This window comes from Myxocyprinus asiaticus, chromosome 15 (assembly GCF_019703515.2).
Source record: "Myxocyprinus asiaticus isolate MX2 ecotype Aquarium Trade chromosome 15, UBuf_Myxa_2, whole genome shotgun sequence".
NCBI classification, from domain to species: domain Eukaryota; kingdom Metazoa; phylum Chordata; class Actinopteri; order Cypriniformes; family Catostomidae; genus Myxocyprinus; species Myxocyprinus asiaticus.
Genome location: NC_059358.1, coordinates 14,681,979 through 14,709,320, shown reverse-complemented (window position 1 = coordinate 14,709,320; position 27,342 = coordinate 14,681,979). Strand labels below are relative to the sequence as shown.

Here is a 27,342-nt window from a genome sequence, read left to right as displayed (position 1 = left end):
TTCATGTGTCATGTTTTCATTGGTTTATTGTTTAATTATCTTGTTATCAGTTCTGTTTGTTCATTGGTTTATGTTCTCCCATGTCTTGTACTTAAGCCCTCATGTTTTCACTGTCTGGTTGTCAAGTATTGAATGTGAGTATAGATGTTTATGTCAGGCCACGTTTATGTCAAGCCAAGTTTATATCAAGTCAGGTTTATGTCAAGTTCATGTTTAGTTCACGTGTATAGTTAGGGCATTCTCTTTTGTAAATAAACTGCACTTGGGTTCTTCACTCCATCGTCATCGTCTTTGCCATCATTGTCAGCAGCCAACATCGTTACAATCGGGCATCATTGGTTATGTGAACATGATTATTTTTTAGATCCATGGGACCAGAACTCGTGTTTCGGAGGTTGCTCGCACAGCACGCTATCAGTAGCGCTAGAGGGAAATGTAATCACACTTAAATTGGTTAAAAAATGTCTGATAGGGATGCTGCATGTCATTAATTCAGCTGAATGGGGGTGATTTCAGGATACATTACCTTTTGCAAGCAACGTGTCGATTTCCTGTGTGATCATGTTTAGTTTGGCCAATTAACCAGTATGACATGTGGGAATCAGTGAATTTAATTTACCTTGTTGAATTTGTTTGACTCAGAAAAATATCTCATTGTTTATAGTATATAGCACATCAGGAATTTCTTAGGGATGCTTTCTGTCAGAGTGTCATCGAGGGGTGCAGTTTACATGATTTGATTTTCATTAAGCACACAATGAAGGCCCAAATTTTCCAAGGGTTAAACAAAATCTGCCTCCAAGAAATCTCTTTTCAGAATTTCATCTGGTTGGCCTAAAACCAGAGGTACAGAAGAGGTTTATAATCCAGTTCCAGAACTCTCTGTTGTCACTATATCGATTGCCATAATATTCTGTTACATAATTGCTTGACATCTACAATTGAAATGTGGTCAAATGTTTTCTACATCTTCAATGTCTGCCACATATGGTTTTATCCATATTTTAAACCCAATTCACTTCCAGTGGTTTTGCACAATAGTAACGGTATCTGAATTTACAAGTCGGATTGCACAGTTTTCTTCCTACTTCTAAAAATCTCTTTTAAAGATGTCCGAGCCAAAACAAAGACAAAAGACACCTCTGAGACAGATAATAAAAGTAAATCATGTCAGAGACATGAGAAAAATTGTTCCAGATTGCTCCTAAAATGCATAATTATTCTGCATTGATATCATGGCTTACATTTGTAAGCCAGAAAAAAGGCTTGATGCTAAATGACAAGCAAATATTCAATTATGTTCAGCAAAACCCCAAACCAATCAAGAGAGTTTGTTTGCATTGTAACTAATACTTTCATAAACATTTCATCAGTTTTTATACTGTATCTGCATGATGACACATAATAAAAAACAATGGAACCCTGTGTATTTCTGAGTTGGCCATCCCTCCAATCTGATATAACAGTTAACAGATGGTCAGAAATGCTATAAAACCCACAATAATGAGAAAACACTACCAAAAAATGGCTGGGAAAACAAAGCTGGCACTAAAGCTATTATCCTCTCTGAAGGATGCTTTGTCCTGTGAGGTGTTGTAAAATCCTCCCTCTGCTCAGCGGTGATGGGAGTATTGAATCGCACAGTATTAACAGTTATCATATGTTTCAGACTGCTTGAACTGTATTCTGAGTGGAGTGAAATAAATTGGTACCAATTTTGGCATTTGCTGAGTCATAAGGTGTTTTAAATAATCCCTTCTGTTCAAATTTGATAATATATTAGGTAAATCCAAATGTATTTTTTATTTATTTTTTTGGCTTGAGGACAATGGTTGTCTTATGGTTTGAAAAAAATGGTTACCTTTAAATGGTTGCAATTAAAGTCTTCATATATAAATTCTGTGTACTCACTAATATTTTTAGTATTGGGTCAACGTTTATATATTTTTGGATTGATCATGAACTTAACCACTATATGTTTGCCTGTATGGTGATCTGTAAATATACAGATTAGGTGTCAGTGAGAGTCCTTTCTTATGCCATTTTAACAGAGTTGATGTGCTTCATATGTCCAGTTAACACACATTACAAAGCCTTGAACTATAGGAGGTTAGAGAGGTTGGAGAAGAGGCTGAGGAAACTAGACTGAAATTAATATAAGCATATTCAGCTTTCTCATTCTGTCAAGGTTGGGATACTTTTAGAGAAGGCAAATGTAATAATCTTTGTTATAGTCTTTTGGAAGGTGCCATAAACCTGTGCCAAAAATGATCAGAATATGGTAGTAATTCTGGTTCTGCAATCCACTTTACATCATCTGTTCTAATTAGCAATTTCATACATATTTTCCATTCAGTTCACCACTGCCATTTTAATTTATATGCTACATAGTTCATGTGATTGTGTTCAACCAGATTTACACCTACTGACATGTCAAAACGCCAAGCTAATATAAATAAATAAATAAAATATAGTGTCAATACCATCTGCCATGGTAAGATAATTATTGCAATTTGAAAGCCATTGCACATAATAGCTTAACATTAATATGCCTTAAATCCCACCTTACTGTGTATTCTTTTTTTTTTATCCCATTTTCTCCCCAATTTGGAATGCCCAATTCCCACTACTTAGTAGGTCCTTGTGTTGGTGTGGTTACTAATCTGGGTGGCAGAAGACAAGTCTCAGTTGACTCCGCTTCTGAGACAGTCAACCCACACATCTTCTCACGTGGCTCATTGTGCATGACACCGCGGAGCCTCCCAGCATGTGGAGGCTCATGCTACTCTCTGCGATACATACTCAACTTACCATGCACCCCACTGAGAGCGAGAACTACTAATCGTGACCACGAGGAGGTTACCCCATGTGACTCTACCCTCCTTAGCAACCGGGCCAATTTGGTTGCTTAGGAGACCTGGCTGGAGTCACTCAGCACACCCTGGATTCGAACTTGCAACTCCAGGGGGGGTAGTCAGCGTCAATACTCACTGAGCTACCCAGGCCCCCCTTACTGTGTATTCTTTACATATGTTCAAGTATTCTTTTCGTATATTCAGACAATTCAATTCATCCTAATGATCACGTTAACTTTTACACAAAAAGTTTCCACTAACGTGTAATTTTGTATTCCTTCGAATCAGTAATCTCTCATATTTACACAGTCAGCTTTTGGCTGGTTATATGAAAAAAATATATTTAAAAAATGTGGTCATCTCTTTCAAACCATTAACCACTACAAACACTATTGTGATACTATTGACCACAACGTTGTGCATTCATGCAAAATTTGGATGCAGAGAATGGTCAAACAATGTTTAAGAAAATTTCACAACTTTTACTTTTTTTCCCCCTTGCAAAAACAAAAATATATCAACATTTTTGTCATTATTACTTGACAACTTTACATGTAGTCTTTCTTACCAGATGTCAGCTGTGGTATCAGCGCTACACATCTCCTCCATGGGTTGATCTGATTTTGTTGTCCAAGCACACATGGTAAAATATTTGTCTTGCAAAAGCAAACATGACACCAGTGTCAGAGTGACCTGCCTTAACCCTTGAGCCTTGCAAGATATTTATTTCCAGTATTTACAGGGACAGTGTCCAGATGAATGCAATAAACAATTAATAATCAGAAGAAAATAAAATGAATAATTAGGCTAGAATAATTAATGCACTTTCAAAAATCATTGCCAGCAAGCATATGTAATTCAAATTTGAATAAACTGATAACTGATTGAATAGACATTACAGCTCATTTCTTGGAAGGCCAGTAACTGTTGCGTTTAATATCACTAAATAACAATAACAATGGTCTTCACATTTATTCCAAACTCTAAAACTCTCTAAGATCTTACAATATAATCTTTCTCAGATTCTCTAATTTAACATGAACATTTTATTTGTCTAAGGGAGGCAGTGTGCCTGTTCCAATAACTCATTTAGAGGCGGGGCTAGCTGTCGACGCGCATTTGATTGACAGGGGAAATGTGAAACTTAACCTATGCAGCCTGTAGTTTCTAGACTGCCTCTGTTCGATTCCAGATATTTTGGAACCGACTCTAAATTCCCAACGCCTCAGGAAACGAAGAATCGGTTCTTTTTTGGAATCGACTCCCAGCCCGTCAGCATCACACAGTCACTCTGTCACACCCCGGCCGGTGACTGCGAGCCCATAAAACCCTTTCACCGTGATTAGACTTCAAAAGTTCAGCTTATTCACGGGTAACGAGGCAGTTTGGTTACTACTTAAATAGCACATTTGCCATTTGAATTAAAATGTAGTACATCCTAACGTTTGTTTTTTATTGCACGACTGAATGAATTTGAATGCGGATAATTCACATGAAGTCAGATTCATATTGCCGTCTTGACCGTCGGAATGATTTAAATAATTATTTTAAGCATAACGAATGAGTCTGTTTCAAAACCAAGGGAAACCATCTTACGGCGGTACTGAAAACTGTCCTGTTAAATTTGACAGTATTGAACCCTGGACTACATCGAAACATAGGTAAGTGCTTTTTTTCTGGACTAAAAACAGAAGGCATTACTTGTGATACATTTCAATGATATTATGACGTGCGCCTCAATAATTGCACCAGTTCACTTTACTACACTGGAGAAAACTCAAAAACATAGAGCTAATTATAATAATAATAATACTAATGAAGAAATAATAATAATAATAATAATAATATAACAATAATGTTTTTCATCACATCGCAGATATGAATAACAGTCTGAGACCATTTATTTTAAAGTCGTAATGCTTGGCCTATATATTTTAATAATAAACAGAAACAAACCATTCAGGATATAATAATTTAACTGAGGTATTGATAATAAAAACAATACCTCATTTTTCCAGATATATTACAAATTGACACCTACAGTTCACAATTTTCAACTGTCACTGCTCTTTGGCAATATTTCCTCTTTATTGTTAATAGTTGTGAATTGTGATACCTTTTTTTTCTTTTGAGGATGGCTTTACGTCTTTATGCTAAAAAAATGCTTCAATGCACCATACGTTATTTGTGGGATTTACCGAAGGATAAATGCCTTATAATGTATAAAAACAGGGGTTGTGTTAAAATTCAAATCATTTACATCAATTACTGATTGATGGGAATGATACTGCATGACATGCACAATTTTTCCACACAACTGCTACTTTTTTCCTGCAGGACTATTTGTGGCCTTATTGACATCAGCATCTTCCTAGAATGCCCAGTGCTTTTAATGTACCAGTGACCCCCATCCTACAGTATGTGCCATCTGCCAACTAATGAAAAAGTTCTTGAGAGATGTTCTCTTTTCTTCCTGGTTGAGCAAATGCCATACTACAAATCATTACAAATACTTTGAGCTGTCAAAAGTTATCATTGTGTCATGCCATGTGTTACACATTTTCCTCAGAAAATCTATTTAACCAAAACTTGTGTTTGGATTTGTTCATTACAGTATGTAAGACAATTCAGTCAATTTTGACTGCATGGAGAGAATGCTCTTGCAACAATTTAAACCTGTTGCCTTTTCAGTAGCTCACAAGCTTTTATTTAGGTACATTTCTTTAGATGTTGACTGCTCATCAAAACTTGATTACTTATAGGAAGCTCTTTATCATTTCATAGCTATAGTGTCTTGTTCTTATCTCACCATTCTCACATACGACTACAATAGAGAAGACCTTTGGTCGCTGAGTCCCCTTGTAAATTCAAAAGAGGCAGATCCACTAATGACAGAAACCTGAGACACGTCTTCACAAAATGGAAGGGGGGGTGGGGGGTGGGGGGGGGCTCTCTGCATTGGACCTCATATATTAAAGTCTCAGCATTAATGAAAAATCAATAGATAATAGAGATTTTGTCTTCTGTAACTGGAGTTTTGGATGTTCTGTCTCATCCCTGGCTAGTGTTGGCTTGATATTTGTCAAGAGGCCTCAGGTCACGGCTTTCCTAAATCTTCAAAATTTTCACCCAATCTTTGTTGCAGTAAAAGTTTTGTAAGACAATCACTTAAAGGATAATGCAATAATAATAAAAAATAATTAAAACTGTAGAGCTTCTCAGATCCATCTGATGTCATGGATCCATACTTCTCAATCTTCATTTATTTATAGAGTTGCTGAAGAGATTGAAACGGCACAATTAATAAACTTTTGTGAAGCTGTAGGCCCCACAATACATTCTTTTAGAAACTTCAAAGAGGTTTTCCTACATCTGTAAAGTTTTACGAAGAGTGCAGCTGCTATGGCCTTTGATAAGGGGTTGAAATGTTGTTTCATTGGCTAATAAAGATAACAAATGGGATTGTGACTGCTGGTGTGTCATCTGTGATCTCAGTAGAGCAGTTGATTGAGTGTTGGGAGCACATTGTTGTTGTATTAGGTTGTACCCTTGTTTACATCAACTTCCCCCTTTTTTGAACAGATGAGGAAGTTTGAGCTGCAGCTGTCACTTTTGGGAAGCACCTGTGTGAGTGCATCTGTGTGCTTAATGACAGTACAAGGGAATGACCATCTGAGATGTTTGGCATGGGCATTTTTAGATAGCAAATCCGGTTGATTAGGCTATGGAACATACTCCACTCTCAGACAGACAAATAGATACATAGATATACTTGATTGATCCCCAAGGGAAAATTCAGGATCAGCTAAATGAGTATTAGGAGACAGCTGTTCTTTCTTAATATAATGATCCTATGTTTTGAGATGGATCCCACTCTCTTTCTACCCTCTGCAAAGATGCATTCATTAGCCTATTATAAATGTGTCATGAATTAATCCTACCCCTCCACCCTCATGACAGGCTCTGAAAGCAAGAAGCCATTAAACATCGCACATCTTAAGTTTTGGGATGACACTAAACTGATATTCCTCATAGTCAGAGAAACACATATTATATTAGTTTTATAATATCAGTTTATATTAGAAAACGTTGGCATATACAGTATTCTCGTGCGACCCCGCATCCTCATGCGTGGACTGTGTGTTTTATCTTTGCTATATGCTAAGCATAATTTAATTTAATTTAAACCAACTGATCTCAGTTCAAGACCCTCTGGGCTGTCATGAAAGGGTTAAACGTTTGACGCACCAATGCATGTGACAAAACAACACGACGCCAATCTCAGTGGAGTTTGTCTTTTGGAGAAATGCCAACAAAACTACATCTGGTAAGAAACCTCACAAAGTTTTTACATTGAAACCTGTTTGAGTCAAAAGACTAGAGTCTCTAGTTTTATCCAATATGCTATTTTGAAAATTCCATTGATTTATTGTGAAAGGGCACGCTGTTAAACACAATGACTATGGATGTGGACTATAGGACTATATTTCCTTAGAAATCCTATATTCACTGTGGATTATCAGATGAAAATTGTTGCTTTCAGAGGCTTTATATGGAGTTAGGATGAAAATAAGGTGCATTTCTTATCGTTTTGAGACCAGTGCAGTCAGACGGCACACTGGAGGTTAAGTCATTCACTAAATAGGGAGCAAGGGAGCATCTGAGAGCTTTCCTATACAGCCAAGGACATTCACTCCAAACTTCCGGTCAAAAGTTCAGTTTCAGGCTGCTGATGATGTTTGGACCACTTAACATGGTTGGCAGACATGGTACAATGGTAATCAGTACATAGATTTAGAATTTATTATGCAATTTATTATGCTATACAATTATTTAAAATTTTACAACTTAGTCCCGCTTTCCCCATATGAGTACATACATTTTTAGGAAAACTATTTGCTCTTCAAAAAAAAAAAATTTTTTTTGGCATGTTTCTTAGGGGCTACAAGTTACAATTGAAAAAGGGAAATGGAAAATGCACACCGCAGTCACACTCAGGTCTCAGGAGGGTATCTGAATGATGCCTCAAATTGTGCGGCTTGAGAAGAGGTGTGCTATTAATTTTCTAGGATTTAACGACTTTTTAACGATACGATTTTTGACTGGTGGACAATAAAATGGGCAAAAAAACAAACAAACAAAAAAACATAGATTTACAATAATGGGCTCTTTTAACTGGGGCCAGGAAGCAACTACCTAGCAACCACTTAGAATACCCTATCAGCCACCTAGCAACACACTGTTGTTAGAGCATAGCAACACACAAACGACCACTCCAAAAACTTTATCAAGCAGACAACTGCACTGTTCTGACAACTAAGAACACTCATAGCATCATGGCGACGAGTTTTGTACAGGCACGCTCCATTTACATTTTTGTGAATTCATTTTCACAAATCTATTATACTTATGATATTTTTTAAAACAGTACAACTTTGGAGTGTGTTTCTCTCGCTCTTCCATATTGAAGTAAAGTGCATCCTTGAATCCAGCTTAGGAACTTTGCACAGTAAGCCAAAAATCTGAATGTCTAGATGCTGCAGGAAATTATGGACTGCTGGCCTAAACCAACAAGCAGTCGAAAAGAATAAAATAGTGACTTTATAAAAGAGGCTTAGGTCCATTTCAGTGTTTACTAAAATAGCAGGAAGGATCTTCTCAGACTAGCATGTGATACACAAAGGTATTGCAGCTCAAGCATTCACTCTGCAATTTCCTGTTTCCAAAGCTACCTCTGATGAGCCTCGAAGATGAAGGGCTTCTCTTAGCCCACAAATAATTCTTTGGAATGCCAGAGTGAACGGTACATCATATTTTAGAAAGATTATTGGATCAGAACAATACCAGCAAATTGTGAGACTTGTTTTGTCACTAGCAGTGCCAAGGGAAAGTCTAGGATGTCAAGCAATAGTTAATGGTCTATTTGCATTTTCATTTTTGAGATCCTTGTCTTATATCAACAGTAAAGATGGATCAGCTCAGTGACAGATTAATGTTTGCTCATTTGTCAAAGTACTTATAAGCCCATTAGTCTGGGAGTCTAAGAACAAACATTGGTTGTACATTATGTGCCAGATCTAAAAAAAAAAAAAAAAAAAAACCTGCCCGTGGTGACATTTTTGCAGTATTATATTACGTGGCTCCTTTCATGTATCGCGACAGTTCTGAGATGAAAGGTTCACTGAGTGGGGCTGCACAATAATGGTGAAAATGATAATCATGATTGTTTTGCACAAAAATAAAAATACTATTGCCATTGTTTAGCTATCAATTCTTAAAGAACAAAAAAACATGAAATTACATTAAACAGTAGGTCTCATGTTGAACAAGGTGTTAAAACTACAAACTGTAGATTATTCCTTTTGACAAAAATTAAGTTATGTTTTTCCCAAGCTTTACTGCCATTAAAAAAGTTACTCTGTAGGGTGTTCACACTTGAATCCTCTTTTAAGATCCATTCTTTATTTTTATTATTATTAGGCAGTGGTGGCTTGGCGGTTAAGGCTCTGGATTACTGACTAGATAGTCGGGGGTTCAAGCCCCCACACTGCCATGATACCACCGTTGGGCCCTTGAGCAAGGCCCTTGGCCCCATCTGCTCCAGGGGTGCCGTATCATGGCTGACCCTGTGCTCTGACCCCAGCTTGGCTGGGATATGCAAATTCAGGGAGCAGTGGTAGCTCTGGGTTACTGATCAGAAGGTTGGGGGTTCAAGCCCCAGTACTACCAAAATGCCATTGTTGGGCCCTTGACCCCATCTTCTCCAGGGGTGCCATATCATGGCTGACCCTGTGCTCTGACCCCAGCTTAGCTGGGATATGTGAGAAAAAAAAAAAAAAGAGTTTCATTGTATATGTGTGATAAATAAATATAATTATATTATTATTATAATATTTTAATACACAATAGTAATATACAATAGCAATATATTTCTGTAATAATTTAGCACCAACATTGCTATACAGTTTCAAGCCTTTATTTTAGCAGAAGCCTAATTATTTTATCAAGCCTTATTTTGAAGGAAGACGTGTGTGTTGTTGTTTCTGTGTTACCAGCAGAGGTGACAAAAGCTTTGTGCTCCTCCTTTCATACATAGTGAAATGCTCTCATCTCCTCCTCGGTCCACAAAACCCCAGTGCCATGGGGTTACTTTAGATTTGTTTAGACACTTGCAATGGCCAAACATATTTGGAATTACGCAAATGAGGTAAATCTGTAGCGATTTAATAATATAATTAGTTAGCGAAGCGCACAAACCGAACCGCACTCAGATCACAGCTGTTCTGTATATAACACACAATCAAAGCATGAGATGGAATTAATTTAATGTGCATCGAGCACAGAACCGCTTCGAGACCGCTATAACACCGTATCATTATCCTCATATATGTTCCGACACAGAGTTTGTGTAAGACAGAATAGCACACATACGACAGTGGTAAACATCTGCGGTTCTGTATTTCAGCGCGTGCTCTAAAGTGAAACAGTGATTGGTCGGTGCTGAACTTCTGAAGAGAGCATGATTGGTCAGTTGAGGTGGAAATGGACTTCAAAAGAGCTTCGAAAGAGCTCAAAATTATAAAAACGGCTGACTATACATTTCCTTACGTATCAAACAAACACAGGCAGATGAAACATTAGAATCACACTTGTTACTCACTGGTGTAGTGCCGAATTTTGACTCCCTAGTATCCTTATGTTTAGGGGCAGTAGTAGGGATGGGCTTTAGGGGTAGGGACCAATGAGGTTAGGGTTAAGGGTGGGCTTTAGGTATAAGGGCCAATCAGGTTGTGGGGAGTCCGAATCTGGTCGGTAGTCAGATTTTGGCACAACACCAGCATTACTGTCGTGTCCAGTATAGTTGCCACTGCATCTTTAAATATACGTTTTTTTGCAAAGCCTGAATTCTGGGTTCTCAAAAGAATTCATCCATGAATCCAAAGAATCCAAATTCATAGTCCCACATTGACACATTCAGGAACTTCGTTTGAATTAGACACTTATTCCGAATGTTTTGATCCTTTAGAAGGCTATGCAGAGATACAGTTTTTCCCACAACCAGGAACACAACAACATCTAGGGACCTAACTTTACTGTTTTCACTGGTTAAAAGTAAACTACAGTTACAATAGTACCTCTTTCCGTGTTGCAGTATCCCAGCTGCTTTCTCTCTCTGTCAACTCACCGCAACGATTACGTATGTTGTGGAGGAGGGTACTATGCAAATGACACTACACTGTTACCTCACAATGTAGACGATTTCAAAATGAGTGGTTTTTGCAGGGTGGAAACAATAAATGCTCTTTTTGGACTGGAGAGGAAGCGTTGAGTTCTAAAACATACAGTATGTATTTGTAGTACAATTACCTCTTATATGTCAGAATATCAAGGAAAAGTTGATTCCTCATGCCATGACCCCTTTAAGGTTAATGCTTTTTTGAATTTGAAATGAACAAAACCCACCTCCCTACCCTAAACCTGAAACCTAACCAGTAGTGTCATAAAAAGCTAATGTGAAATGAAAGACACAATTGCTGAAGAAATTTTGTGTTGCTTCTATGACACTTTCAGCTCATGTGTTGACTTACATGCTCTTCAGGACTTGTACCTCTGTCCTTTGCATCGCAAGTGCAACTCTATCAGCTGACGTACTGCGCAATTTGAATTGCGCACGAACAAGCATGCAAATGTAGTTGGTTATGTAATGCAAACGTTAAAGTCATACACTTTACTAAAAGGGTTTTGATGTCATAAGATAGCATTGAGGAATCAGACGAAAAGTAAGTGTTTATAAACTTATAGTCTGCCGTTTTATTTGTGATTTGTGGGAAAGGAAATAAGTTGTTGTTGTAGCATAGCACCTCTAGTGTTCATTTCACCAGGAAATTGCATTTAGTGACACATACAATGAGCCATGTAAAATCATTTAGCAAAACTGTATATACAGTAACATGTTTCTATAAGACTAGGTTGGGTATATGGTGATGAGGATGAAGAAAGCAAAGAAATATAAACTAGATTACAATCTGCTTTTAGCTAATTTAATATTACATTTCATTACAGGCACATATGAGAAAGACCACAGGCAACAATGATGAAGACACAAAAATCACACTCCAGGTCTCGCTCTCGATCGGCCTCCAGATCCAGATCCCATTCTGATTCTCGCTCCCGCTCAAGATCAAAGAGCAGCTCCCGATCCAGATCCAGGAGGCGCAGATATGGGTGAGTGTCCATTATACTAATTACACAGCAGCCAATGGGGAATAAGTTTTGATGTAAATTCCAAATTATACAGTCCCATAATACAGTGATTCTCTACTCTTGTGAAAAAGGCAAGACTTTGGTGCAAAGTACAAAGCAGATATGTGCAGATGTTGGATAAAGGGAGTTAAAGGTTTTAATTTCAGTTTTCTGAAATTCAGATTTTGGTCTTTAAAGTTTCAGTGCTCACTTTCAGTGATGCATTATATGTAAATACACAGCAGAAAGGTAGTGTTAACCACATTATTAAAGCAGCATTTGACTTTTAATATGATCTGTAAAAGGAAAATTAAATGATTGGCTTAAAGTAAGCTGTAATCAGTGTGAAATTTTAATGTTATGTTCCATGAAAAACCTATTCAGTCATTTACGCCAATTAATTTTGAGTCTTATTTGGTTCTTTAACCCTGTGCTGGGTGAACACTGAACTACTCATTCTGACCTCTGCACAACTTCATTGTACAAATATAAACAAAATACAGCTTGCCCTGTCTTGACAGACGTCCTTAAGGAAAATTTGTTATTTTTTCACATTATTCTAAACACACAATGGAACATCATTGTAAACACATGCACGTGACTCATGCCTGGTTTTCCCAACCATGGCTCATTTTACATTAACCCTTTCATACGTACCGTTAATAACTGGGCCTCGCAGAGTAGAGTCACACATATGTGTTTCTGCAACAGCCAGTTACATTAGAAGCTATCGTGCCGACACAGGCTGCACTGGTCAAGCGTCTGTTATTTATATTCGCTCAAACAGTTACTCATACTGTCTTTTAAACCACAGTATAAGTTTATTTTATATACATACAGTACATCCAACTCATCACCAAAGTACCATGATAAAAAGTTTACAGCTCTTATATGCACAGTCAATACATCAAACGTGATCTTCCTTCAATGCGTGCTGGCGTTTGTTTACATTAGTAAACTACTCAAAGAGTCTTTTCAAGCACATAATATGTTTACTTTATGTAACAAACAGCCAAACTGTCACCAAAGTACCACGATAACAGTTCACATCTTGTAGATTCACAGCCATCATAAAAATGCGATCTTCCCATGCACGCAGCAATGTCTACAGATTAGATGCAGCTGTGGTTTTCATTAACACAAACAGCAACTCAAACAGCCTTTTTAGGCATATAATATGTTTGTTTTCTGAATGAGACAGCCAAACTTATCACAGAAGCACCACGATAACAGTTTAAAACTCATATACTCACACTGAAAGCATGCTGATCGAGCGCGATTATTCATGCACGCAGCCAAGTCTGATTACATTAGCGCTTGTAGCACACACACACACACACACACACACACAATGTCTGAGAAGTCAAAGAGTGCATATAAGCAAACCGGACTGCTGATATTATTTGTCCATTCATTTTTTACAGCTATAAAAACGAAATAGATAAAACAAAAACAGTACAGCAGACGTAACCCATTTGTTCATGTTTACTATATTATATACAGTAGTTTTTATGACAAGAAATCAAAATATATATATATATTTTTTTAAATAAAAAGAAATACTCATCTACACTCTGCCCCCCTCTACCAGCTGTGCAGTGTCATGTGCAAAAATAACTCCAGGAGGCACTGTAGAGGAATTTAGACCCTACTCATGAAAAGGTTAAAATCAATATTCCAGTGCCAGTGTCGGCAGTCTAGCCACAGCAGCCAGGCCAAAGTTATGTAAGATACACCTCCACATACTGAAAGTAGTGGTCAACCAGTATGGGTTTTTTAAATGGTAGATACAGTTTCTTCAGATTTCTGTTTAGTCATCAAATTTTAAGAATTTATTTGCACATGAAGAAATAGTTAATATATAAGAAAGAAGGAAATAACAATACACACTGTAGTCCAGCAACCATGGATGGCATGTCCACATTAGCAATTGCACTTACTCAAAAAGTACAGAATCAAACCAATTGTACATACAGTGCATAGTGAATAAGACATTTACTTATAGCACACATGAAGCGCTTTTACCTTGGGCTTCATCCGAAAACATAGGCAGCTGAATTGCTACCTTGATGCCTAATCAGTTAATGGCTTAACTGACATCTGTTTTGAATGAATGGAACTCTTAAAGAAACTGGTCTCCGAACAGTTTGAAAAGCACCGTATTTTCATCCTACCTCTGTATACAGCCTCCGGATGCAGCATTTTACAGTTTTTGACACAGCCTTGAAGTTGCACTCATGCGCTCGTGCAGATCCAGCACGAGCAGCAGCAGTCTCCTGACAGTTTAAATGGCCTGGATTGCCTGTTTGGATTGTCACAGGTTAGACAGTCGTGATTTGTGAATGAATGGAACCTTTGATCCTAATCCTGAAGTTTTGATTCTGGCTGATAGAATACGTGCTTCAGAGGGAGATATTAGATGAGCGGTTGACGGGAAGAAAACACTGGATTTTCGTGTGGTTCGTGAATTACATCTGTTTTAACGAGATATTTGCATATTTGCAGATGGTATATATGATATTAGTTTTCTTGATATTTGCCTTTTTATCATTAGGCAAGACAGTTCAAAGTTACAGGGAACTCTTGAGGAGAGAGGGAGAATGAAACAGGCAAACACTTTAACATTATGAGCTCAAACACGTCTGCCGCCGCTCTGATATGTGGACCGTTTAAATGAGACTGCGTTGCGGTTTATTATTGTAGTAACATGATGGCATGTAACAACAAAACAAACCGTGACTGGTCGTTTCCATGTCTCAGTCGCTTCACATGCAAGCAGGTGATTTTTGGCGTCCTCAAGAAAAAAATCGGTCAAATGGGAAAATTTATCGGCCAATGCCAGTAATGAAAAATGTCAGAATATCGGCCTCGGCGATATATCGCTCGACCGCTAATTGAAAGTCAGTTTTATAACCCCTTTAATGGGCTTTGGAAAAATACACTGGATTGTGCTCTGTCAGCATGATTCTACTCTACTCTAGTTATGCAGTGTTCTTCGTCTTTGCATGAAGTCTGATATTTGGGAAGGGCTGTGGCTTTGGAAAGGCTCACCACACTGTCCTATTTCCAGTGCTAAAATTGTACTTTCCTGCACATTCTCTTAGAAGTGCTAATTTTGTGCTTACAGCACGGTAGAGCCTCTCAGGTAGCCAAATGTAAACTGGTCCTGCCAACAGTCTGTTGAACTGTATTGTACAAAACCTGATACATACTCGTGTTACTCTGTTTTTTGTTTGAAGTTTTAGAGGCAGCATGATTTTTGCCATATGCATAGGGAAGATACTTTTTCCTATGTGGTTGGCAGTGTATTTTAAGCAGAGTTGGAAACAAATACAATGTTGATTTTTCATGCAAATGGAGAGCAAAATTTGGTTTGCAAGGGAAATTTTGTGAGACTGGTCTCTGATTAATGACCACGTTTTGTTTAAGAGAGAGGGAGAGAGTGAGAGAGAGATAGAGAGATAGAGAGACTGCTGCTCAAAAGTTTTGAGGTTTGCATTTCAGAAAGTAAACATCCTGTTATTTCCAAAGGATTAATAGTCGTCATTTATGAGCATGCAGAGCACTCAGTAAAGTTCTCCTAAAGCTGAAGTGAGTATTTTCTGCAAACTTTCTGCAACCGAACTGCAAAAAAATGTTCCTGAACACTCCTGGTCGGAATTGCACTTTGTCACTGCATATTAAGCTGGGATAGAAGTATTAAAACATCCAAAAAATGGGGGGCCTGGGTAGCTCAGCGGGTAAAGACACTGACTACCACCCCTGGAGTCACAAGCTTGAATCCAGAGTGTGCTAAGTGACTCCAGCCAGGTAACCAAATTGGTCTGTTTGCAAGGGTGGGTAAAGTCATGTTGGGTTAACCTCTTCGTTGTCACTATAATGTGGTTCGCTCTCGGTGGGGCGCATGGTGAGTTGTGCATGGATGCCACAGAGAATAGCATGAAGCCTCCACACATGCTATGTCTCCACGGTAACACACTCAACAAGCCACGTGATAAGATGTACAGATTGATGGTCTCAGACACGGAGGCAACTGAGATTCATCCTCCACTACCTGGATTGAGGCAAATCACTACACCACCACGAGGACTTAGAGTGCATTGGGAATTGGCATTCCAAATTGGGGAGAAAAAGGGGAGAAAATAATAAATAAAAACTTTCCAAAATATTACACATATCACCTTTAACTAATGGATAAAAAGCTTTCGAATAAGGGATCTCTCTAAATTGCTATCTTTAGTTAAAGCCTACTGTCTGTGCAAAGCTAATGTGTTATAACTGGCAGGCTGAGAACCTCCTCTTTGCTTCGTAGAGAGTAGAAATCTTTCCCATATGACCCATGTGACTGACTCTTTCCATCTGCGCTCAGTAGAGGAGATGCAACGCCCCTGTTGCTCACTGTGAGAGTATCATGTTGCTCTGTACACTACTTTCTTATTCAGTATTCCAATGAAAAAGCACACTAGGTGAGTAGAAAAGCATTAGAAAGAACAGACAAGTAGGTTATTGTTCATTTCATTATGTTTTAAGTTTATTGTTTGTATTGTACATTGATCACAGGGTGCTTCTGTCGGGTTTGTAGCAGTTAAACCACTTCCAAAGAACAAAAATGAATGTTGAACTAGCATGACATGTTTAAAATCATTGCTAGATATACGGTAATTTAATGCTAATTGGTGTGTACGCATGAAATCTATACAAGTTGGTTTATGTATGAAATGTGCATAGTGTGTTTTGACATGTCTTTGGCTGGTTTTGGCCGTTTATATTATATTAGATACATATTGAGGTGTTAATATGAAACTGTATAGGACAGTGAGTAGTGTACAATGTGAACTATTTGTAGTGTACAAGTTGTTTTGTTGGTTATCAGTGTTTTTGATATGTTAAAGCATGTTGGAGTAGAACAGAGGGGCTGATTTGTGAAGTAGTACATGGTTAAACTCATATGTAGAACAATAGAGGCACCTAGTGGCAAATGTTGACCGTGCACCCGGAGCTTTTCATTTTCAAGGTTTTATATCTATGCTTGCTTCCTGAAAACTATTTTTGCCATACTGTAGTACTTAATATTGGCCTGAATTTGTTTTATAAGCATTATATATATTTGTATATATTTTGAATCTGGAATATTTGTTTATCTTTTGTATCTGCAATACTGATTGTCGTTTTAACCGTAGATCAGTCACATTTTCAGTGAAGGTAGTAGGTACTTTTCAATCAAGAAATAGTTAACCCAAATATGACAGTGTAGGCTAATTATTTACTTATGTCGTTCCAAACCCATGTTATTTTTTTCACAAATAGACTTTTTGAAGAAAAATGATTTTGGAGCCACTGGCACCTAAACTGAAACATGAGGGAAATGGCTGTTTTTAGTTGCCAAATCACAGAATTGCTCGATTTAGATTGTTATATTGCTCGAAGATAGATAGCTGAAGAAAAGGAAAGCTGATAACCCATTAATTGGGGGTTTAATATACTGTATACTGTATATACAGTATATAGTTGAGTACATAAGTTTGCATTACCCTTTAGTCTCATAAGTTTTCACACCCCTTTCAGAATTTATACAAATAAAAGAGATAAATTATGTTTTTTGTTTATTTAGTACTACCCTTCAGAATCTACATAACAGATATTTACATAAAGCATAGTGTGTATTTAGTAGTGTGTTGCCTTCTTGAGCATCAGTGAATGTTTGCACCTTGTGTAATAGTTGTCAGTTGTCCTAAGTGTCAAAAGCTGGATCTCACATAATAAATGAACAAATAATATATATATATATATATATATATATATATATATATATACACACACACACACACACACACACATATATATATATATATATATATATATATATATATTAATTCTTAGTCTCTCTTTACTGTGACTGGATGGCCCAGACACAGCGCGCGCATCAGAGCACTTCACACACTCTTCCGTACAGGAGCTGGTTGATGTCCACGGCTCAGTGATGCTCGGATTTGGAATTCAACTGAATGACACACAAACATGCCGTTCTTGACATTTATACAGTATATTTGCTTAAAATCCCCTTATTTGGGCATTAAAATGTGATTGGAATTTGAATGCCCAATAATCGCGGTTGTCTCAATAACCGCAGTTAGATCAAATAACCGCGATCAGACAGTTATTTAATAATCGCCTAGTATTCAATAACTCACAAAATGATTTCTGATGAAACCGCATATGAACACACACAACCCGACTGTCGCCAATGGTGACTAGATTTTAAATTATTATTGCAATCATTTATTTTTGGTCGCATTTGCAACCATTTATGTGGCAGTCTGGAGCCCTGCCATGGCTTTTATAATGAAAAAAGTCGGCAAAACAGTGCCTTAAATGTAGTCCACATTATTCATGCACTATATTCCAAGTCTTCTGAAGCCATACAATTGTTTTGTGTGAGAAACCTTGGCACAGGGGAATATTTAATATTTTCAGTGTGAATAACAACTTAAATTTAGGTGTGTTCCTTGCATGAAGCTATTGTATGGATTCAGAAAACTTGAAATATAGTGCACAAGCTGTTTGGACTACTTTTATGGTGCTTTTTTGCTCCTTTGGGAGCTTGACAGCCTTTGATCACAATTAACTATTGTATAAAAAAGAGCTGCATCAAGATACTTGTGTTACACGAAACATGGCATACAGGTTTGGAACAACCTGAGGGTGAGTAAATAATTTTTTTTCCATTTTTGGGTGAATTATTCGTTTAAGAGCCAGTTTTCCGCACGGTTTTGAGTCTTCTATTTTCTCCTCATTCCATATTCTATTGCATTTGGTGCTTTAATGGATCACTGTAACTTTCCACTTGTTATCTTCAAGGTCTAGGTCTCGCTCTCGGTCCAGATCCCATTCCCCGTTCCACAACCGGGAGCAGAACCACACACGGGAGTACCAGAACCAACGCGAATTCCGAGACAACTACAGGGGCTTCCGGAGGCCATATTACTTCCGGGGCAGAGGTCAAGGCTTTTTCCGTGGCCGCTTTCAGCGCAGAGGAAGGGGTGGATATAACAACTACCAACCCAAAAACTGGCAGAACTTCCGCAAGCACCCTCAGCAGCAGCAACAGCAGCAGCAGCACCACACCAAAAGCCCCAAGAGGGGACGCTCTCGTTCACGCACTCCTAAGAAGCAACCAAGCAGCCCTAAGTCACGAAGTCATTCCCGCCGCTCTGACAGATCATCCTCAGGGAGGTCGCCACAGTCACACCATTCTTCCTCCTCCAACTCTTGGTCTGCCAAGCACAGTTGCAAAGATGTAAGAGAGGACGTCTCTGCGCCAAAAGAAACTCAGAATCGAGAAGGAGGATATGGGGCTTTGGAGGAGCAGGTGGGATGCTCTTCTTTGGCTGAAGAGAATGCAAATGGAGGAAGGACTTTGGAGAACAGTCAGGTTCTGACAAACCATGACACCAGTCCTAAAAAGACAAGTCCAAAGGTTTACTCCACTGTTATTGTTGGTCAAGCAGACTCTGTGACCAATGACACCAGTCCTACTCATAAGAGCTCAAATGATCCAAATAAAGGTGCCACCACGTGGCAGAATGTAGCAACTGTACCTCCAACCAAGAGTCCTATTAAGAAAAGCTCAGTCTTCAATGGTTTGGGGTTGTCAAATATTGACCTACAAACAGATGATACCGTTGCCATCTCTGCAGCATTTTTGAAGTAAGTCAGCTTTATTTTTATTGAAAATGGAAATATCTATATTATTAATCAAATTTGTAAATTATTTCACTTGTTTGTTAAATGCAATATTGTGTTTCGCCTTGCAAGCTAAACAGATGACTGATGCTGCCAATTTTTGGAATATACGCATTTGAATATTTTATTTCTTTTTTTAGTGTAAGGGTGGAAGTTACACAATAAATCATGTGTGTTGCAAGAAAGAAAAATGATGTAAAGAAAACAGTTGACTTGTGTTTTGCCCTTCAAATCCATCAATGGAGCTGTTGGAAGCAAGAGCCAGCATATGAAGAGCTAGATATGTTCGACCTAAAAGTCTTGTTTACAAATGTCAGCTCAGAGTCTGTAATTTAGATGTGCTATAAAGGTCTGAAGGGTATATTTTTGCACTTTACAAATGGATGAGCTGAAATATTCACAGCTGAACACAGTTGTTTACCTGTTTCTGCATGGAAGTCAATCATTTTTCCATGGTAAAATCAATCAATCTATTATATGCTTAGCCTTTTCAATATGACATGCTGGAAACAGCAACCCTTGGTCACATGTGAAGATGAGTCTGTTGTCCAAATAACAATAATTATCTGTAAATCTCATTCTCTCATTGACCAGATTCCTGGAGGAGCAAAAGAGTAAAAAACAGACCCCTGCGTGGGAGAATAACACACATAAAGATAAAGGTTATGGGGAATTAGCACTTGATAAAGAGAGTAATGGAGGAATCTTTGATAAGGGGTCTGGCATTGGGTTGTCTCACACTGTAGATCATGGCAACACAAAAGAGAAGGTGAAATACAAATTTGTGAACAATTGTGATGGTAACATGCCATCCATAAGTGGCACTCAGAGGAGTCCACAGAATGGCCCACCTTTTGTGCATGAAGATGGTGAGGAAGATGATGAAGAAATGGAGATCTCTAATAAGATGAGAGACATGGAAAACAATCCTTCCAAAAGCAAAGTCGCACTGTCCGCTCGTGAAATGTTTGAAGAGCGAATCAGGAGGCTGCAGGACATGGCTTTGGATGATGAGCTGGAAGCTCTTCTACTCTGCCCTAAACAGGAAAGAGCAGCAAATATCTTAGCTGCTCTCTCCAAGAGAGATCAGCTCAGTGCCATGTTCAAGGACCCCTCCCTTGAAAAGCTCTTAAAGGTGAAACAAAAGGAGAAAAGCACAATTGATTCCTCCTCTAAACCTGTAATGCTGTCTAAGAGGAGCTCTGAGAACCATGAGCAAGAGATGTTTGTGGTTATGAGCGAGGAATCCCCACAAAGGGCTTCAGCGAAAAGAGGAACTGAATTCAGCGTGAGGATGGATCCTCTCAGCGATGACCTGGCAAGGTTAATGTTTATTTTTCTTTTGATTTTCCTTTCAAGATCCTACAAATACCACAGTTTATGGATATCACATAGCAAATATCTTGAAAATAAAAAGATATTTCCTCTCTTTTCTAGTTTTAAAGTGCCCTACCATTACTACCAGTGGTTGTCTATAATTATAGGACCATTGTTTTGTTTGGTAGGTCATCTGTTTTGACTAATGAAAGACAGAATCTTCTGGAGTTTTTGCACCTTGATAAAAAGGATTGGGAGTTTCACTCTGTCCTTCAGCATCTTCAGACTCGGCAATCAACCAGGAGCCCATCTGAGCTGTTTTCCCAGCACATAGTTTCAATTGTCCACCACATTAAAGGTAAATTAAACTTCTTCACCTATAGACTCTGTAGGTTGGTCTGTAAGGTTGTTGGGGTTGTTTGGTACACTGACCTTAAGAACTAACAAACTGATTCAACCATCATTTTACAGAGGAAGTTCAAAAGACTGAATACATTTTTCATTAATAGTCAGAGATTAAATCTATGAAAATAAGTTCCAGCTTTCCAAAAAGTTTTTCATTTCTAAAACTTAATAAGGGGCCACATTAATGTGGTCATATCTGTATCATAAAGCTTATTTGTTGCCTATTTTATGACTTTATTGAGTGTACAGTAGGTTAATTTAAAAAAAAAAAAATGTTTTCTTCTAATTTTTAATTTTATGTCCTCCCACAGCTCAGTATTTTCCTTCCTCTGGAATGACCCTAAATGATCGATTTGCCTTGTACCAGAGAAGAGCTGCTGAAAAAGAATTCATGAAGCAGAGAAAGAGTCCAGAGATACACAGGTACAGAAATTTAGGGACAACTTCACACGCTTCTTCTCACGCACGCATGAGTAATTTATTTGTTTTTACAGTTTCTAAGGATGTATTCCAAAGACTTTATCCTCTTTTGAAGGAGGATCCTTATATGTCACAATATCTCTATTCACCTCTTTTCCACAGGAGAATTGATGTTTCTCCCAGTGCTTTTAAGAGGCACTCTCTTCTGTTTGATGAGATGAAAAGCTCCGTGGAAAACAGCTTCAAGGTGACCGAAAATTTTGAAATATGACGTATTTTGGAAAAGAATGCTGCGCAAGTGATCCGGCCAAAGCATTCTTAGGCTTCCTTCTGTCTCTAAGCTCCTGTTTCTTCTGAGAGAGGCATAAAGTCCAAAAGTGAGATGAAAAAAGAAGTGCATTCAGGTTGTTGTGTTGTAAATACCCCCACAACGTTTGATGGTAACCTTTTACTATGGGTACACGCCTTCCTAAGGCAGTTGAGTCAAGAAATCTGAGGTCAGAAATGGAAGTGACCAGTTGTCCCATGTCAGATCCATTCAAAGGACTCTAAACAAATGTCATAGTAAGTATTCCTCTTCAAAGCCTGCAAAGAACAAGTGAGGGAACTTTAGGCTAAGTAAACACAACATACTTTCATCAGCACCAATGAAAGTAATTCTGCTATGGTCCTATAATGTTTCCTTACAAAACCTTTTGTACTTCACTGTCATTTTTTGAGTGCACAAAATGAGAGGAAATCAAAATCTTTGATACACCTTTGCGGGTCTGTCCAGTTCTGAGATACACTGGTTAATTAACCCTTTAAGAAGCCCTGCTAAATCCTAATGATGTCAGATTCATTGCTATCGATATAAGAGAGGGTGTCTTCCATTTGCATGGTTAAGTCCGCTGTTGCTGTGTTTGTCGTTTTGGTCCAGCCCCATACAATGCTGCATGAAGCTAACAGAACACATCGCTAACCATCATCTGGCCACAACGTCTCTCTTTTGCCTCATCACAGGTTGATGGGAAAAAATCAAAAGGTGATTCAATGGACCTTCGCCTGGATATTGAGCGTAGAAAAAAATACATGAGTGGAGGGAGTGATCACAGAGAAGAAGAGTATGGAGGAAGAGTATCGAGGGAATCTACAGAGTCATACAAGGAAATATCCACCGATAAATCCTCAAAGCACCACAAAAAATTGACGTAAGTTGCCTGGGAAAACAGTGGCTTTCATGCTGTGTTCTTGTCATGTCAGAATTGCCAAAAATAATTATAGGATATTAATTATAGGAAATAGCAAACAGAAATATAAGACTTTTCTTCTTCTTTTTGTTTTAACATGACATCATGATTTTACATCAAGCGGGAGACGTCACAACTTTCATAAAATTCTGTTTCAAATTTGCATTTACGAGTTCCACAAAAATATTTTTTATTGGTCAGAGTAGCAATTATGGTAATTCTGAAGTAACATGAACACCAGTTCAAGTGCTGGAGGCCCAACTGGCAAAATGTGCTTTACATCTGAACTGCCATGTCAGATTCCAGCTAATAAGCTAATATTTGATTGCATTAATTGGTTGGGTTTGGTTGGAGATACAACATCAACAACTACTCAGAGAACTAGAACTAAAGTTCTGAGAAATATCTGAGCAAATGGCCAAGATCATAACTCTTGCCTTGATAATTTATCTACATTTAGCTTAAAACTGGTTTCCAAATCACAGTTTATTAAAATGCCTCAATCTTGTTTGTATGAGCTAGTTGGCAAGCAAATTAGCAGCTAAGGCAATCTTGCACATGTTCACAGTTTATTGGTCAGCACATGATGAAAGGACAATCAAGGTTGACACCATTGATCCAATCAGTTTTTGACATTGGATTTAGGACCATGTTATTTTATTTCTAAGGAAATGCAAGACGAAACGGGAGCGATCTCAGTCATCCTCCTCATCTTCCTCTGTATACTATGAAGAAGAGTCTGAGAATAAAGTAGATGGCTTTCACAGAGCCCGACTGGGATTTAGACAGTATGGAGAGCCCATGGAGAGAGGACGGGCACGGGGAGGCTTTGTGAGTCTTGAGCCTTCTTGAAGAACAAATATGTTTCTGTTTATTGCTTTGGCAGTTGCGGTTACCATATGCTTTTGCACACAGCAGTTCAGAAGGCGCGGTAGAAGTTGGAATAGAGGAAATTTCCATGGAAGCAGTAATGGCAATGATGCACAGATGAACATGTCAGCGAGAAATGAAGACTGGGACCCAGAATACACTCCGCAGAGCAAGAAATACTTGGTATGATATGGTCTTTATAAGCACTTATCTTGCAATCATGCAAAGGGGTTTCTGAGCATCTTATTAAATGATTTAAACTATTTATACCAGGGACTTAAAACAAAAACAAACAAAAATGTTTGCAGAACATAACCGAAAATGGGAACAAAATTAACAACCAGTTAATTTTGTTCCGATCATTTTCTCATGAAGACCAAAGGCGTTATCATAGTAAATTTTCACAATTACATAACTTCCTGTTGCCCAAAATAATGAGCCTTCTCTCTTTTAAGTAGAACATAAGCATGTGCTTTGATTCAGAATTATTTTATTTTTTTAATCATTCGGCCCGCAAAAGGTGACGTTTAGTCCAAATGCACCTACGCAGTGTGTGCATGCATGCAGGAGAGAGAGATTTAGGCTATTTATTGATTTTAGGTGGCCAAATGAATATTTAAAATATTTTTGGGGATATATTTAATATTAAGAATACATTTATTACTTGTTATGATTTCTATCCTAAAAATTCCCCCACATGGGAAAACATTTAATCACTTATTTTCGCTTATTTTGGGTGAGACAAGTCCCTTTTTTTTAGTTTGTTTTTCCAGACCAGGTCACTTGTTTCTCTTGTGAGATCTAGCAACACTGCAACTGGTATATCACCCAACCTTAGCACTGAGTACAATCATTTTAAAAAAGAACCGTTCTTTTATTTTGTTCTAACCGGTTAGCATATGGAAAGGAGGCTGAGGAACACCAGAACCGGAATGAAAAAATACTGTTTCTGCTCAGAACAAACCGAAATGAGAAACATTTAGTTTTTAGTCCCTGATTTAAACCCCTTAAACTAAAGCTAGAACCTGGGACACCTAAATTCTGTTGTGAACATTTCCTGTGCCATCACAAGCAAGTCTATATAATCATTAGCCTATTCTAACTGGTTTGTCATGTGATAGTGTCATTTTTTGGTCAGTGGTGTGACAATTACACAATCACGGTAAATATAGTGGTAAATATACTCTACTGTAGTGGTCTTGATCACAAAGCACTAGAACACATTTTTTATGTCTTTTATGTTTCTTATTACCAGGAAGTTGATAGTGTACGGTAGTATGATGTGGTTCAGTTTTGTCATGCAGCGTAAAAAAGGCTCCAGTCACGTTTACAAATGTGCTACATGCTTGAAAAGAACACTTGATTAGTTCATATTTCCTTTGTAACCTCTTCTTTCGGAATACTGTCTTTGCAGCACAGTGAAAGAGATGGTGAAGGTGAGAGGAAGTTGGAGACACGAGGGCGTGGTCGTGCCAACATTCTTCGTGCAAAGGGTCGTTTCATCCTCCGGAGGGCCACCAATGCCAACAACACAAATAATACGAGCCCCAAATGGACTCATGATAAGTTCCAGGCCACTGATGATGAGGGTGAACAGCTAGGAGAGGATGCAGAACAGGACCACAAAAAGCAGGACAGTGCTGGGGTCTCAGCCAGAATGGAGAAATGAGGATGACCACCTGACTTTTCAGAATACTAACAGAACAATGAGATTCCTTTCATATCGATAGGACCTGGCTGTCTTTACATTGTCAGCTATTCACTTGGTGGAATAGGGATTGGAATGAATATGAAACCTGCATCAATAATGCATCCAAAACGATTGAATAGAAAACAATCAATCCTTTTTGTGTGTGTGTGTGAATGCTTTTTTCATTGTATTGCATTTAACTCCTATTTTCATGAGGATTTTACTAGATTTTTTTCTGTGTGCAGTAAACTTAGAATGAGGTGGTGATTTGTGCAGACATTTATTCTGATAAAACAGTTCGATGTAGATTTCATTTTCCAGATCATTGTTTGTTTGTATGTTTTGTTTTGTTTTTTGTCAATGCAAATTCGCACATCTAAACACAAACAGACATTGATGTATTGACATTTACGTTCTAAACGAAAGTTTGAGAGTTTGGTTTAAGTTTCATCTAATCCCACTGCTGAGTACTGAGGGCATAAATGGCTGTTTTTCTTACACTTGCAACAATTTTTCCAGCATCCCTTCACCACCCAAACTCCACATATATTTGCTATATTTAATTTCTGGTGGAACTTGGACCTTGAGTCTTGTGCTTGAGACCCTGCATTGCAAGTCAACCCTGCTTTACTTTTTATCACATGACTATTAGAACATGCAAACTTATGAATGTCATGCTCTGCAAATATATAGAGGCCACATATAGGTTTTAAGGGTTAGGTGCCTTAGAGTTGCCATAGTGCCTTAAGAGTAGAATACTAGTGTAGAACTGCTATGATTGGACATTATTGCTGTGTGAATAAAATACAACTGTTTTAATAGATGTAAATATTTACGTTTTTTGGACTTAATTGAAACTCTGAGACCCTGTGACCCTTGCGTGTCTATTAATAGAAATAAAAGATGAAGAATGACTTGTGTGAATGACCCTAGCTATGGGACCAAACTGTAAACAGTCAAGTCCCAGTGACTGTCAGAGTGTGAGGGGAGAAAAAAAAAGAGAAAAAAAGATTTAGATTCACTCAACCTTAAAACTGGAGAAAACTACATTTTGCAAAGTAAAAATTATATGCATTTAGAAATGTTTTGATGAAAGACTGTTAGCAAGTAGTGAAGATTTCATGGGGTTTCAGTTTTAGACAATGTGCATGCTGTTTTATAATGAGATTTATGTGTATCTTGTCTTCAACTTTAATGCCTTTTTTTCTAAATGATATGCACCTTCTTTAGATGGAATAAATAATTTGGCACCTTTTTAATAAAAGGGTGATTTAATGTTTTGGAATTTGTTAAAAGTGAACAAAATTATATATTATGGAAAGAAAAAAAAAAACATAAAAACATAATAATTTACATCCAAAATCCAAAATTGGATTTACTTGTCTGGGTTCTCGTTTGCACTGCTTCCAATATACACATCTTGACAGAGGTTTATATACTTACTGAAATACTCTATTAAAAAGAATAAAAAGTACAACAATTTGACAACTGTTTGAATTCTCATTGATTATAATGAGAAGGAACCTTCTTCGAATGGTCTCTTAAGATGAACTTTAGTGTAGTATTTCCC

At 37.8% G+C, this 27,342-nt stretch overlaps 1 protein-coding gene across 3 annotated transcripts; it reads left to right on the top strand.

Annotated features, from left to right (window-relative positions):
- Positions 1 to 4,152: 4,152 nt before the first annotated feature.
- LOC127453291 (thyroid hormone receptor-associated protein 3-like) lies at positions 4,153 to 27,047 on the top strand. Of its 3 annotated transcripts, none has more exons than XM_051719561.1 (11): positions 4,153 to 4,516; positions 11,919 to 12,080; positions 18,957 to 19,805; positions 20,436 to 21,164; positions 21,347 to 21,516; positions 21,875 to 21,986; positions 22,146 to 22,230; positions 22,986 to 23,173; positions 23,881 to 24,043; positions 24,128 to 24,265; positions 25,497 to 27,047. In XM_051719561.1, the coding sequence occupies exons 2-11, from the start codon at positions 11,947 to 11,949 to the stop codon at positions 25,749 to 25,751; spliced, it is 2,823 nt and encodes a 940-aa protein (XP_051575521.1). In that variant the 5' UTR covers positions 4,153 to 4,516; positions 11,919 to 11,946; the 3' UTR covers positions 25,752 to 27,047. The 3 variants fall into 3 exon arrangements, with proteins under 3 accessions (XP_051575521.1, XP_051575522.1, XP_051575523.1); XM_051719562.1 differs by having other exon boundaries at positions 4,154 to 4,516; positions 24,131 to 24,265; XM_051719563.1 differs by lacking the exons at positions 4,153 to 4,516; positions 11,919 to 12,080 and adding an exon at positions 16,462 to 16,564.
- The last annotated feature ends 295 nt before the right edge of the window (positions 27,048 to 27,342 follow it).